At 44.3% G+C, this 14,767-nt stretch overlaps 1 protein-coding gene across 1 annotated transcript in view; it reads left to right on the forward strand.

Moving 5' to 3' along the window:
* Window positions 1-348: 348 nt before the first annotated feature.
* CFAP54 (cilia and flagella associated protein 54) overlaps window positions 349-14,767 on the forward strand; it is a 174,323-nt gene continuing 159,904 nt past the window's right edge. The window contains exons 1-4 of the mRNA XM_029078670.1: window positions 349-581; window positions 6,598-6,703; window positions 11,939-12,085; window positions 14,185-14,356. Coding sequence (XP_028934503.1) covers window positions 349-581; window positions 6,598-6,703; window positions 11,939-12,085; window positions 14,185-14,356 — 658 coding nt within the window. The remainder of the gene's footprint in view (window positions 582-6,597; window positions 6,704-11,938; window positions 12,086-14,184; window positions 14,357-14,767) is intronic.

Raw genomic sequence — 14,767 nt, forward strand, 5'->3', positions numbered from 1 at the left:
GGGGATTAACTGTGAGCCTCACGTGGGACCACCTGATGACCCGGTCTCTCCCCCAGCGCTTAACAAATGCCAACACTATTATTATCCTTAGCCTGTCCTGTGTCTCCCTGTCCGGGGTTGGGTGGAGGGCGCTAAGGATCTGCTGCCCAATCGTACGTTCCAAGCGGTTAGTCCAGTGCTCCGCACGTAGTAAGGGCTCAATCGATACGATTGAACGGATGAATGATGAGGGGCCCCCCCGCGCTTCCTCTAGAGGGCGCTGCTTCCCCGGCCGGGGCGGGGAGCGGGACCGCGGCCGGTTGCTAGGAGACGGTCTCCAGGGCAACCGCCCGCCAGCTGCCTCTAGAGATGGAGGCCCCGGGCCCGGTCCCCACCGAGCCGGGCCTGCGGGCCCCGTCGTCGCCGCCTCGGCCTCCGGCTCCGGGCCCTGCCGCCTCGTGCCCCGGCGCCGCTTTCTACGGGCCCCTGGACGGGCACAACCCGCTGATGGCCTCCTGCGAGGCTCACCTCCGCCAGCTGCTCGCCGTCCTCAGGGCCCGGAGCGGCCCCGCCGCCACCCACCGCCGACTCCCCCAGAGACGGTGACCCCGCCCTCCCCCCACCCCCCACCCCCGGCACCCGCCGGAGGAGCCACCGGGAGGGACGGGGGGAAGCGGGACGGGGGACAGGGAGGAGGGGGAGGGAGGGAGGGAGGAGAGAAGAGGGGGAAAGGGAGGAGGAGGAGGGAGGGAGGAGAGAAGGGGGGAAAGGGAGGAGGGGGGAGGGAGGAGAGAAGAGGGGGGGAAAGGGAGGAGGGGGAGGGAGGGAGGAGAGAAGATGGGGGAAAGGGAGGAGGGAGGCAGGGAGGGAGGAGGGGTAAGGGAGGAGGGGGGAAGGAGGAAGGGAGGGAGGAGGAGGAGGGAGGGAGGAAAGGGAAGCTGGAAAGGGAGGAGGGAGGAGGGAGGGAGAGAGGAAAGGGAAGGGGGGAAGGGAGGAGGGGAGGGAGGGAGGAGAGGGAAGGGGGAATGGGAGGAGGGGAGGGAGGGAGGAGAGGGAAGGGGGAATGGGAGGAAGGGGAGGGAGGAAAGAGAGAGGAGGGGGAAGGAGGTGGGGGAAGAGGGAAAGAGGGAGATAGGGAAAGAGGGAAAGAGGGAGGAGGGGAGGGAGAAAGAGTGAGGAGGGGGAAGGGGAAAAAGGAGGAGGGAGAGGGGAGGAAAGAGGGAGGGGGGAAGGAGGTGGGGGAAGAGGGAAAGAGGGAGGAGGGGGAGGGAGGTAGGGGAAGAGGGAAAGAGGGAGGAGGGGAGGGAGAAAGAGTGAGGAGGGAGAAGGAGAGAGAGAGAAAGGGAGGGGGAAAAGGGAAGGGGGAAAGGAGGAGGGAGGGGTAAGGGGAAGGAGGTTGGGGAAAGGGGCAAATGGGGAGAGGGGAGGTGGAGTGGGGGGAGAGAGCCGGGGGTATGTGGGGGGAGATAGGTCAGTGAAGTGGGTGGCAATGTTTGGAAGGGTTTGGGGGGAGAACAGGGAGGAAGGGGAAAGGGGGCCAGCCCTATGGCCTCCGAGTTTGGGCCCCGAATGGGAGAGAGGCATCGTGGGAGACCAATAATAATAATTATGATACTTGGTGAGCACTTATTACATGCCAAACACTATTCTAAGCCCTGGAGTAGCAACAAATTAATTGGGTTGGCACAGCCCCCGTTCCACATGGGGCTCACACTCAGTCCCCATTTTACAGATAAAGTGACTGAGGCACATTCATTCAGTAGTTTTTATTGAGTGCTTTCTGTGTGCAGAACACTGTACTGAGCATTTGGGAGAATACAATACAACAATAAGCAGACACATTCCCTGCCCACAACGATCTTACAGTCTGGGAGTAATAATAATAATTATTATTACAGTCTGAGAGGTGGGGGGAGACAGAAGTCAATGCATATAAATAAATTACAGATACATACATGAGTGCACAGACAATTGAAGTGGTTTGCCCAAGGTCACACAGCACTTTTGGCAGAATGAAATTAGAACCCAGTTCCTTTTGACTTCTAGGCCTGTGCTCTATCCACAAAGCTGCTTCTGCAGTGGATAGTGTGGTCTAGTGGAAAGAGCACTGGCCTGGAAGTCCGGGGATCTGAGTTCTAAACCCAACTCCAGCACATTCCCGCTTGGTCAAGCTTTGGTGAGTTTGGTCAAGTCACTTAATTTCTCTGGGTCTCATTTCCCTCATTTGCAAAATGGGAATTCATTATGTGTTTTCCCTCCTATTAGGCTGTGAGCTAGTTCGGTGCTTGACACATATAGTAAGTGCTTAATCACTGGTATTTGCTGAGTGCTTACTGTGTGCAGACCACTGTACTAAGCACTTTGGAGAGTACAACAACAGAATTAGCAGACACATGCCCTGCCTATAATGAGCTTTCTTATTATTATTGTTATCATTATTGTCGTTATTACTGTGATTATTATTGCACCGTGCAGCCTGGAGAGGGGACCAGGAGGTGGGGAGACCAGCAGGATTTGTACAGTGAAGAGTTTCACCAGCCTTTCCTTCCTTCCATTCTAAAGTTCACTTCTGTTTATTTCCAACTGTCCAGGCAGATTTGTTTGGCAGAGGTTCTTCCTTTTCTCTTGGTTGAATAGGACTGTTGTTTGCAGAAGTTCTAGCCTTTCCTGCTTGATATTGCCTTAAATTATTACCTGACAGTTTTCGATTTTCCCCTGGTCGCATTAAACTTATCTGGCGCGACAAAGGAAGACATGAACTATGGGGCAGTTTGCCAGTGTTATAGGACTATCAAGCGCTTCCGAGTTAGAACGCAAGCTATTGGTTTTGGCCCCACACTTTATTTCCAAGAATAAGTGGCTTTCTCTCTTGAACCTCCTCCTCGTTATCAGCATTTGTTGAAGCCCTACTCTCTGCTAAGCACTGTGGACTAGGTACCTGTAGAAGTTAAAAAACAAACAAAACAAAAAGTGCCCCTGTCCTCCTGGGACAGTTTTGGCCCATCTACAGATCTGTTTTGCTTCTAGTACAATGTTCAAAATGTTCACCATAATGCCATCGGATGCAAACATTCAATTTTCTTTCATTTACTTTCCTGTTTATATTATTCTTTCCTTTCTAGTCATTACAATTAATTAAGAATGGGCACCCTGAAAGGATGTTTAGTTTCTGCATTATGAGTGGTCATTATTTTTATTTTGTAATGGTTCTTAAAAAAATTGTTGCACCTTTTACCCAAATTAGTTGTATTTATTGAGTGCTTACTGTGTGTGCAGAGCGCTGTACTAAGCACTTGGGAGAATGCAGTGTAACAGAGTTGATAGATGCATTCCCTGCCCACAACAAGCTTATAGTCTTCATTCCCCCCTTACCACAAGTTGTAGAAATTGCATGTTAGAAGAGAATTTGCATCCAAAAGTTTATCAGTGCTTGGCTGTTGTTAGCCCAAGTTTCAACACTGATCAAGTAATCGTAGTATTAATAAGTAAGAAGCAGGGTGGTCTAGTGGAAAGGGCATTGGCTTGGGAATCAGAGAACCTGGTTTCTGCGCCCAGGTCTGGCATTTGTCTGCTGTGTGCCCTTGGACAAGTGACTTAACTCTAATGTACCTCAGTTTCTTCATTTACAAAATGGAGATTCAATACGTATTCTCCCTCCTGCTTAGACTATAAACTCCATGTGGGAAAAGGACTGTACCCAACTTGATTATCTTGTATCTGCCACACTGCAGATCACAGTGCTTGCCACCCAGTAAATGCTTAACAAATATTATTATGATTCTACTAAATGCAAGGCATGGGGCTGTTTGGGAAGTACAATAGAAGCACAAAGCACATTCCTGCTTTACAAGGATTTTATGCCCTATGGGAAAGACGGACATTCCCCAAGCAAGAAAACTGAATGTTCAATATAAACAAGCTCTGAGGATAGGCAAAAATAATATGTAAGTGGAGGAGTGGACTAAGCTAATATATACTCAAAAATAAGGACTTGAAACCTAGTGATAACAAATGACTACTGAAAGCATTGAAAGCTTAGTTTTTATAGCATGCAAAGACTAATTTGAATCCATTTTGGGTTTTTTGTCATTGTTGTTGTTTCGGGATTTCATCCAGAAGCATCATTAACATATGATGTCTTTTGATCTATTCCTGGGTGTTCTTGTCCAACTATTTGGGGAAAAAAAAAACCCGCAAGGAAGTTTTTCCTGGGTTCATACTCTGCCACTGGGACCTCTCTCAAAGTGTCCCTTTTCATAGTTGTCCCCTTCACTCCATGGAATCAGTTTTGTCTAAAGTCACCCAATGCCCTCGTTTTTGCCAAATCCATTGGCCTCTACATCATCCTAATCCCCTCGACCTGAACACTGTGGACCACTGCCTTGTGGAAACACCATCTCATCTTGGGTTCACTGACAGTTTCCTCTCCTGGTTTTCCTTATTTCTCGGGCCGTTCCTCCTCTGCCTCACACCTTTAAGGTTCAGTTCTGGGTCCCCTTCTAGTCTCCATCTAGCCCTTTCCCTTGAACTCATTCTCTCCCATGGCTTCAACTTTCAGCTCTTCATAGACGACTCCCCAATCTTCCTCTCCAGCCCTGACCTCTCTCATCTTCTTCAGTCTCACATTTCTTCCTGCTTTCAGGACATCTACTTTTAAATCCTGCTGATACTATTAAAAATTTAATTTGTCCAAAAAGATCTCCTCTTCTTCCCACCCAAACCCTCTCCTCCCAGTGACTTTCTCATCATTGGAGACAACATTTCTGTCAGCTCTGCCTCACAAGCCCAAAGCCTTGGCATTTTCCTAGATTCTTCTGTCTCATTCAACACACGTATTCAATCTGCCACCATCCTGTAAATTCTACCTTTGCAATCTCTCCAGAATCCACCCTTTCCTCTCCATCCAAACTACTAACCACGCTGATTCAAGCACACAGTAGTAGCAACAATGGTATCTATTAAGCACTTACTGTGTGCCAAGTACTGTTCTAAGCACTCCTGCTTTGATTAATGCATCTGCCTCCTCACCGACCTCCCTGCCTCTTGTCTCTCCACACTCCAGTCCTGCCTTCATTCTGTTGCCTGGGTCGTTTTTCCGAAAAAAGTTCAGTCCACGTCTCCCTACTCCTCAGTTAGCTTCATTCGTTGCCCATCCATCTGTGCATCTAGAGGAAACTCTTTACCAATGGTCTTGAAGTACTCAATCAGCTTTCCTCCCTCCCATGTAACCTTGCTGATCTACTATGACCCAGCCCACCCACTTGACTCCCTTAAGCCGATTTACCATATCTTGTTCTTACCTATCTTGCCTCCGACCTCTTGCCCACCTCCTCTGTCTGGCCTGGAACACCCTCCCCCTTCATATCCAACAGTCCACCATTCTCTCCATCTCCGAGCCTCCCAAAATTACATCTCCATCAAGAGACCTTCCCGGACTAAGTCCGAATTTTCACTATTGGCTCTCTGGTCTCCATGCACTTGGATCTGAACCTCTTAAGCCCTTGTTAATTCACCCCACTCTTAGCCCCATGGCATTTATGTACATATGTTATACTCTGTCATTTCCCTTATCTGTAATTTATTTTAATGTTTGTCTCCCTGCTGGACTGTAAATTCCTTGTGGGCTGGGATGATTTTTTTTTAATGGTATTTGTTAAGTGCTTACTATGTGCCAAGCACTGTTCCAACTGTATTGTTTTGGACTCTCGCAAGTGCTTAGTTCATGCTCCCAATGTATGGTGACCCCTGAATAAATCTCATGGATTGATAAGTGAAGAAAACAGCATACCACTTTCTACTGCAGCATACTCTACAGAATTGCCCACTTGATCTGCAGGCAGGAATTTACCCAAGCTATCCCCGAAAAATCATTCTTTATCTTGTTTTCATAGACTCCAGGAGAAGAAAGTTTCCTACTATCATGTCCTTGTATACTATCTCCGATGCAATAGTCATAATTATGGTATTAAGCGTGAGATAGACGCAAGATGATCCGATTTGAACCCAGTCTCTTTTCCATAGGGTGCTCCTTTCCAGGAGGTAGGGAGAGTGGGTATCTTATCCCCATTTTACAGATAAGGAACATCATCTCTACAATGTAAACTCCTCCTAGGCAAGGATCATGTCTCCCAACTCTATTGTACTTACCCAGGTGTTTAGTACTGTGTTCTACACGTTGTAAGCACTCAGTAGATACCATTGATTGACTAATATCTGTTCTCAAGTGTTATTCAAGACTGCTTTAAGTTCAAGGAAATAGCCCGAACTTTGGGACCCTCTTTTGCATTTGGAGCATGACTGACATGAGGCATTATTTGCTTTTCACAACATCGCCATTGGAACTGTTGGACTGCTCTGAAGGCCTGTTTCCAGAAAATCCATTATGTGCCTGGGATATCTTAAAATAATGATATTCTTGGCTAATTATGAGTGTTTTGCCCCTTTCTGAAGTAAGAGACCATGAGGACAAGGTGACTAATTCAGCTGAACAATAATGAAGTGGGCTGAAAAGAAAAATAACAACTCAATACAGATTCAACATTTGTGGGTTCCGTCCTTGTTAATTTGGATTTGCAGCTAACTTTCAATCCATCATCTTGTTTCTTGATTTTTTATTAGAGCCACTTCTCTGTTTAATATCTGGACCAAGTTTGAGTCACGGCTGCCAGCTTCATATTACAATGAAAAGCTACTTAAAGTTGGAGATAGCCTTATGCAAATCAAAGTAAGTAGTAGTTAAAGAATCTAAACAAAAGATGTGTGTGTGTGTTTAATTGTGTGGGTGTGGTGGATCACGGCAGGAAGTGCTGAATCATGTTCTCCCTAGATACAAAAGGGAGCCCAGAAGCACTTCCTGTTGTTTTTAGTTTCTTATGCTTGTTGGTTTCCTGCTTCACACCCATATTACTGAGCTTCCAGGGTCCAGGCTTGATGATTTTTCTCTCTTTGATTACAAGAGTTCAGAAATCAATCAGTAGCATTTATTGAGCACCTGTTGTGTACAGAACAACACACGAAGTGGTTGCAAGAGTTCGATAGAATTAGGAGACATGGCCCCTGCCTTCGTAGAGTTTACAGTCCTGTGGGGAAGATGCACACTAAAATAAGTTATAGGTTAGAGGAAATAATAATCTATGTAAGATATGTACATATGTCTACAGGGGTTTCTAAAAAAGTGCTTAAATGGCACCAAACAGTTCAAGTGGCAGCTAGGGGATATAATTTAAGGAGATGATAGATTAATGGTGAAGGCCTCTTGAAGATAATTTCAGAAGGGCTTCAAAAATGGAAAGAAATGTGGATATGTAAGTTTGTTGTGCTCAGGGAACCTGCCTGCTAATTCTGCTGTCCTGTAGCTCCCAAGCGCTCAGTACAGTACTCTACACATGATAAGCGCTCCATGAAAACCATTGACTGAGAGAACTGAGAATGAGACGCAGTGTGTTGTTTAGCTTCAGAAGAATGAAGAGTGCAAGCTGGGGTTTAATGGGAGAAGAGAGTGGAAAAAAATCAGAGGGAGAGAGCTGAGAGCTTTAAAATCAGTGATGTAGAGGAGAGGAATGAGCAATCATTTAGGGTTTTGGAAAAGTGGGGAGATAAGTGCAGATGATATTTTTGAGAAATTATCCAGGCAGCAAATTAAAGTATGGACTGGGAAGGGGAGCTACTGGAGGCTGGGAGATCAACGAGGGGGCTGATAACAGTAGTCAGCTGGAATTTGACAAGTGCTTGGACCAGTGTGTTGGCCATTTTGATGGAGAGGAAAACTTGGATTCTGGAAATGTTTTGGGGATCAACATAGTCTAGTGGAAAGAACACAGGTTTGGGAGTTGGTAAACTTAGGTTCTAATCTTGGCTCCGGCACTTAATGTCTCTGGGACAGGGACTTTGTTGGTCCTGATTACCTTGTGGCTACCCCAGTGCTTAAAATAGTACTTGACACATAGTAAGCACTTAACAAATGCCATTAAAAAAATAGATGAGGAACTGATGGCTTTGGTGACAGACAATATGAGAATTGAATGAGAGGGAGGGTGTCAAGGTTTCAGGACAGAGAGATGGGGAGTGTAATGTTATTGCCAACTGTGATGGGAAAGTAGGAGGAGAGGATTTGAAAGGGAAGATGTTTTGTGTAACTTTCTGATGTGGTAACTAGATTTGACTGAAATCAATCAACAGTATGTATTGAGTCCTGCCGTATGCAGAGAACCCTACCAAGAGATAGGGAGAGTACATTAGAATTAGTAGCCATGATGATCCCACCTTCAAGGAGTTTATTCATTCATTCAGTAGTATTTATTAAGCGCTTACTATGAGCAGAGCACTGTAGTAAGTGCTTGGAATGTACAATTTGGCAACAGATAGAGACAATCCCTGCCCAGTGATGGGCTCACAGTCTAATCTGGGGAGACAGACAGCAAAGCAAAATGGAACAAAACAAAAACAAGGCATTATCACAATAAATAGAATCAAGGGGATGTACATCTCATTAACAGAATAAATAGGGTAATAAATAATATATACAAATGAGGACAGTGCTGAGGGAAGAGGAAGGGGGAGGGGGAGGAGCAGAGGGTGGGGAGCCGAGGGGAAGCAGAGGGGAAGGGAAGGAGTTTATGATTAAGGCGGGATGACAGACACAAATAAATTGTAGATTTGGAAAGAAGGGGTTAATGGAGAAAGGAAACATAGATAAGAGATGAGTAACTCCTTAAATAGTAGGGTATATACTTTGAAAATTGAGTGCTACAGAAACTAGTCACTTAGACTACTTTATGCCTACCTTGGTTTGGCTACCACAGCTCTCCCCCTTCACATTAGAACAGAATCAAGGGTTTAGCTCCCTGGCGCTTTCATGAAAATAAGACATAAAACAATAAAGAAAAATTGGGACATTTTTTTCCTTCTGATGCAAAAGTTGTACTTTGTGTTTCAAACTGTACATCTAGTAGAATAAAATAATTTGAGAGTAAGCATGGAATCTTGAAATAAATTGATAAATTCATGTTAGAAAGTGGGTTGGCATTTTCTATTTCAAATGCTCTACCCTTGATCTTGGTAGATTTTACAACTCTGATCACTTTTATTTAGCTGGGTAATTTACTTTTTATCTGGTACAAGTTTGACCCAGAGGAATAACCTTTTGTACAATTTTATGTAACTCCTATCAAATTCAGATGATGAATTAGTGTCATACGGTTCTTTGAGAAATTTGGAGCAGCTCATTATGAAAAATGTCATTTTCATAAGGGAATTAATGTTACAGCTATTTTCTCCTGAAGAAATATAATTTTCACTATGGGTTTTGAATGACTAATTTCTTAAAGCACCCTGGGGAATCGATAGGATCTTTTTAGCCTCAGTGGAGACGGGGACCTGAAAAGGTGCTGTAAAAATTGTCTGCTTCACCCAAAAGGCTTACACAGAGACCTGTGACTGGCACACCCTAGCCACGCACACGAACAAAAGCAAACTGAAACCTAACTAAAGAAAATAACAATTCCATTTGTGGAGTATCAAGTTGTCACACAAAATAGAGAACGGCAGCATCCTATATGGAGAATGGTGTAAGAGGTACCATAGGTAAGTAGGGATGGAGTTGACCTGGCACCTTGTTCCTTTTAAAGCACATAGGAAGATGTGCTGTTTACATGTCTCCTCTGAGAAGTCTTCACTCCTCTGAATGAAATTTTGCAATAGTATTCCAGGCCTGCCAGGCACGCTGGGACATGAGTGAGCATCTGATGACCCTCAGCCTTTCTTCAAAACAAAAATGCCATGCTAGAGTAATCCCTGGCAACATTTATTGTCCATTAGGAGAAAAAGTTTACACGAGTACAGGAGACCTGGGTTCTAGTCTTGGCTCTGCCACTTGGCTGCTGTGTAACCTTGGACAAGTCATCTAACTTCTCTGTGCCTCTTTTTTTCTCATCAGCAGCGTGGCCTAGTGTATTGAGCGTGGGCTTGGGAGCCAGAAGGTCAGAGTTCTAATCCTTATTTATTTGCTGGGTACCTTGGGCAAATGACTTCTCTATGCCTCAGTTGCCTCATCTGTAAAATGGGGATTAAAATTGTGAGGCAGGGACTATGTCCAAACCGATTATCTTGCCCCACACTTATCAGTGCCAGCCTTCAATATTGAACCCCACATCCCAGACCCTTCTCGCTTGCCTTTTTATTAAAAACATGCTTTTTTTTATGGTATTCGTTAAGCTTTTACTCGGTGCCGGCTACTGAACTAAGCACTGGAAGAGATACAAACTAATCAGTTTGGATATAATCCATGTCCCACAGGGTGCTGACATCTTAATCTCCATTTTACAGATGAGGTAGCTGAGGCACAGAGAAGTAAGTGATTTACCCAAGGTCCCACAGCAGACAAGGGGCAGAGCCGGGATTAGAACCCAGGTCCTTTGACTCCCACGCCTGTGCTCTCTCCACTAGACCATGCCGCTTCTCAATAATAATAATGGTATTTGTTAAGCGCTTACTATGTGTCAGGCTGTGTACTAAGTTTGGGGTAGATACAAGATAATCAGGACAGACACATTCCCTCTCCCACATGGGACTTACAATCTAAAAAGAAGGAAGAGCAGGTTTTGGGTCCTCCTTTTACAGGTGAGGAAACTGAGGCACAGAGAAGGGACTTGTCCAAGATCACCTAGCAGTCGAATGGCAGTGCCAGGACTAGAACCCTTGTTCTCAGATTTTCAGGCCCGGGATCTTTCCACCAGGCAACGCTGCTTCTTGTTCTACTCATCCATTCCTGCTGAATGAGTCCCTTCCCAGCCTCACGTTTCCAGTCCCTCAAAGCCATTCAGTGGCGAGGGTGTCAGCAGCGAGGGTGAGACTTGGGAAGAGACTGATGGCGGTGATTGTTCCTGTCTCTGCTGCATAGCTTTGGAGAACCAGGAAAAAAAAACAAATTTAGGAAGGTCAGAAAGTCCTTTGGAAGACTGACAGTTTGGAACCAACGAGGAATTAATCCTCACGTAAAAGCAAAATGAAAATAACATATAGAAGGTCCAATGTTATAGAAATGTCTGAATATTTCTGAGACCTGGACTTAATGAGATGACGCATACATCTTCTAGAGCTATACCTACTACTTGGCATATTAAACATCCATGGCAAGACCTGATCACAGATGAGGAATTTTGTCAGTCAATAAGCTGAGTAAGTCAATATTGACTTTTTCCTCAACTGGCATGTGTTGAGAATGGATGAGAGCAGGATAGTGAAAGAGTTGCAGTCTCGTGAAGCAAAATGGGAGACTAAGAGAGCACAGAAGAAATATTTGGTAAAAGAAAATGAAGAAAACAGAAGTTATGAAACTACCACAGAGCTTAGCGCAGTACGTGGGATGGCGAGAGCACATAAATACCACTGCTATTATTATTATTATTTGACTGACTACTGTTGGGAAACAGGAGTGGAAAACAATTTAGCTTGCCATACAGCAATTAGAAATGAGTTGCTTCTCTGAGCAGAGATCCTGAGAAGCTTGTGAATCAAAGAAGTAGAAATAAAAATAATGCAAGGCATTGAGGGTAAAAAGTATGTTATTGTGGCAAGAGACAGTCTTGGTGTGCACATAACATAAAAGGGGTTGTTGGGGCATTTTTAATTTTTGGAAGCATCAGCAGTTTGAATTTGCCAGTTTTGGAATTTTGGGTTGTTTTATTTTGGATAGCTTGTCGCTTTCCTCCAACTCAGCATAAAACCTCAGTCATTGAACATTCTGTCCCAACTTGTGCAGAGACAAAGACCGCTCCAGGTGGAAAAGCCCAAATTGCCTCCAATTTGGAGAGAATGAAGCCATTTACTTGTACCCTAACCACACTGCCTGACATTTTTGGGTTTTTCTTCTCTTAGTGAATTCTTCATTCACACAAAGATGTTAGTATGCTCAGTTGAAAATGTTGTTGAAGAACTAATCCGTTCTCTTTTTTTATTACAGGAATATAAGCTAGCCCTAACGCAGTGTTATGGAAGATATCTTCAGCAGTTTGATGATCTGACTTTTGATGAGAATAAAGCAGCTCTGGATGAATTTAAAGCTATCTATTTTCCAGAAGGTTTTGCACACAAAAGTGTTGGCCTGACAGTAAGTGTGAAATAGTAAAAAAAAAAAAAAGAGCCAACTTTATAAATGTTTCCCATCAAAAACTGGATGAACTTTAAAATTCTTTCACTTCCAGTGTGTTTGTGAGGTGCGTTTGGAGGCTGAGATGTAATAATAATGATGATAATAATAATTGAGGTATTTTAAGTTTTAACTTTGTGCCAAGCATTGTACTAAGCATGTGGGTCGATACAAGATAATCAGTTCCCACAAGGGGCTCATATTCTAAGTAGGAGGGAAAACAGGTATTGAATCTCCATTTTGGAGATGAGGGAACTGAGGCACAGAAACGTTAGATTGCCCAAGGTCACATAGGTAAGTGGCAGGGCTGGGTTTAGAATCCAGGTCCTCTGACTCCCAGGTCCGTGCTCTTTCCACTAGGCTATGCTGCTTCTCAGCGGGCCAGGTGTAAGGTACATGGCCGACTGTAGACTACACTCATGAACGTCAGCAGGGGTATTTTGTCAAGGCTTAAAACTGCCTTTGACCTAGCTCATTTCTCCTCTGCAGCACTGTGTTCGTCCTCAAAGCACTTAAGAGGACCTTTCCCCAGGCTGCAAACTCCCAAGCCCTGTTATCGTGGAGCAGGCCCTGAGAGTGACCATTAGGAACCTGCCTTCGTGCTTTCCCTCTGGCCCCTTCAGGAGAATCCTGACAGTGCTGAGTTCTCATAAAAGATGACTTCGGAAATCTTTTTATCATCTGTCCATGTTAGGTGACCACATCACTGCAGCTGAGCTCTGATTTTCATCACCTCAGTGCCTACGATACCACAGCATTGCCCATCTTGGTGTTGCAGTGAAATTTGCCATTTGATCCTTCTCTGTCTACCCAAGGCAACACAGATGGAATTAGTGGAGGTGTTCTTTTTGTATCATTATATTGTCTCTGCCTCATAGCTTTAGAAGTATGGCAGTCAGTGTGGTAAATGTCCAATTTTTTCTTTGGGCTGACTCCCTTTCCAAAGCCTATGTTACAGGTTTCCATCACTGATTGATGATAGTTATAGCACTGGAACAGAAGCTGTGATATTGGGCTTTGGTTGAATCAATCGATCTCTCCCTCACACACACAATCACTCACATTTATTGAGTGCTCATGTGCAGAGCACTTGAAGTAGTACAAGTACAATACGTTGAAGTGTGACTTCAGTCTTTTCTAGACTGATTGTCAACGCAGAGCATTCACCACTCTTGCAAAACATTCACTGAGCCATTGTATGTCTTAAATCATGCAAGGAGTAGCTCACAAATGCAAATCAGTGCCACGTTTGTCTTTGGACAGAGTCGCTGCACTAGACGTTGCTGCATGTAAATTCCACATTCTATGCCATTGAATGCGTCCTTCAACAACCTGTGAACACTAGAAGCAGAGTGGCTTAGGGGAGAGAACAGGGACCTGGGAGTCAGAAGGACCCGGCTCTGCTACTCATCTGTTGAATGACCTTAGGCCAGTCATTTCTCTTCTCTGTGCCTCGGTTTCCTTATCTGAAAAAATGGAGATTAAGACTGTGAGCCCCTTGTGGGGCATGGACTGTATCCAACCTGATTAGGTTGATTCTATCCCTAGCCTGGCTTATAGTAAGCACTTAACAAATACCATAAAAAAATTGTAGAACCATTGGTGTGAGAACACAGACCTGCTTGTTGCATCTGTGACAGCAAAAGGGGTCAAAAAGCAGCCTCAACCCCAAACCCAGGCCATCACTCAAACCGCTTTGTCGATGCCACGCCTGGCCAGTTCTGTGGTGATGATCACTGTCTGCCACCTGAGACAGTTGTCACTATCCGACACACTATCAGGCAAACATTCCAGGAGGCAACAATCAGATGGTTCCTCCTTATTTTGCATTCTCTGCTCTAGCAACAAACTATTTCCTTTTGTATATGATTTGGTAAGTTTCACTGCTTTGTGAACACCAATCATCTGAATGTATCATTTTTGAAAACTAGTATATTGCTCTTAGATTAATATCCATTTAGGGACCGACGATTCATAATCAGGTTCTTATGGTCCTGAAAATTGTTTCATAATAGAAAATAAGATTTATTTCTTACTTACTCTTTCCCTATGTATTTCAGTTTCAAGCTTTGCAAGGAAGAAGTATTTGCAATTTCCACATGGTCTGTATCAATGACATAAACCTTCAGAATGAAGAATCTGTAAGACAGAGCTTGAAGATATTGTCTTCTTTACGACTTACTATGCAGATGGCACTTCCTCAGGAGCATCTCTGTTGGATTGTCTACAATGGTATGGTGTTAGAGACTTACTTTTCCACACGTATCTTTTAGAAGGCGATTGCACTTGCATTATTATAATTAAAATAAATGATCCGTAAGGGCTTTTTTACTTAGGCTCACGTGCGAATGATTTGTGAATTTGTCTTACCAATTTACATCGGACAAGGAGTAGCAATATAAATACGGTATCTCTAGCAGTCAACACCCTCCAAAGGGAACAGGTGTGAAGCAAGATTGGCCAAGGTCCGGATGCTATCTCTGCCCAAGCCCTTGGTAATTTTAGCTGAAATAATATAAATATAGATTCATGCCCAATTCAATATTTAGTCAGTAATCCAACTGGAACCAGTATGAGCAGTGAGTTGAAAGAAGATTTCCAGATTAAGATTTCCATCTGTAGTACTGGGGATTAATAAAAAGC

The sequence above is a fragment of the Ornithorhynchus anatinus genome, chromosome 14 (assembly GCF_004115215.2).
Source record: "Ornithorhynchus anatinus isolate Pmale09 chromosome 14, mOrnAna1.pri.v4, whole genome shotgun sequence".
Lineage (NCBI taxonomy): Eukaryota > Metazoa > Chordata > Mammalia > Monotremata > Ornithorhynchidae > Ornithorhynchus > Ornithorhynchus anatinus.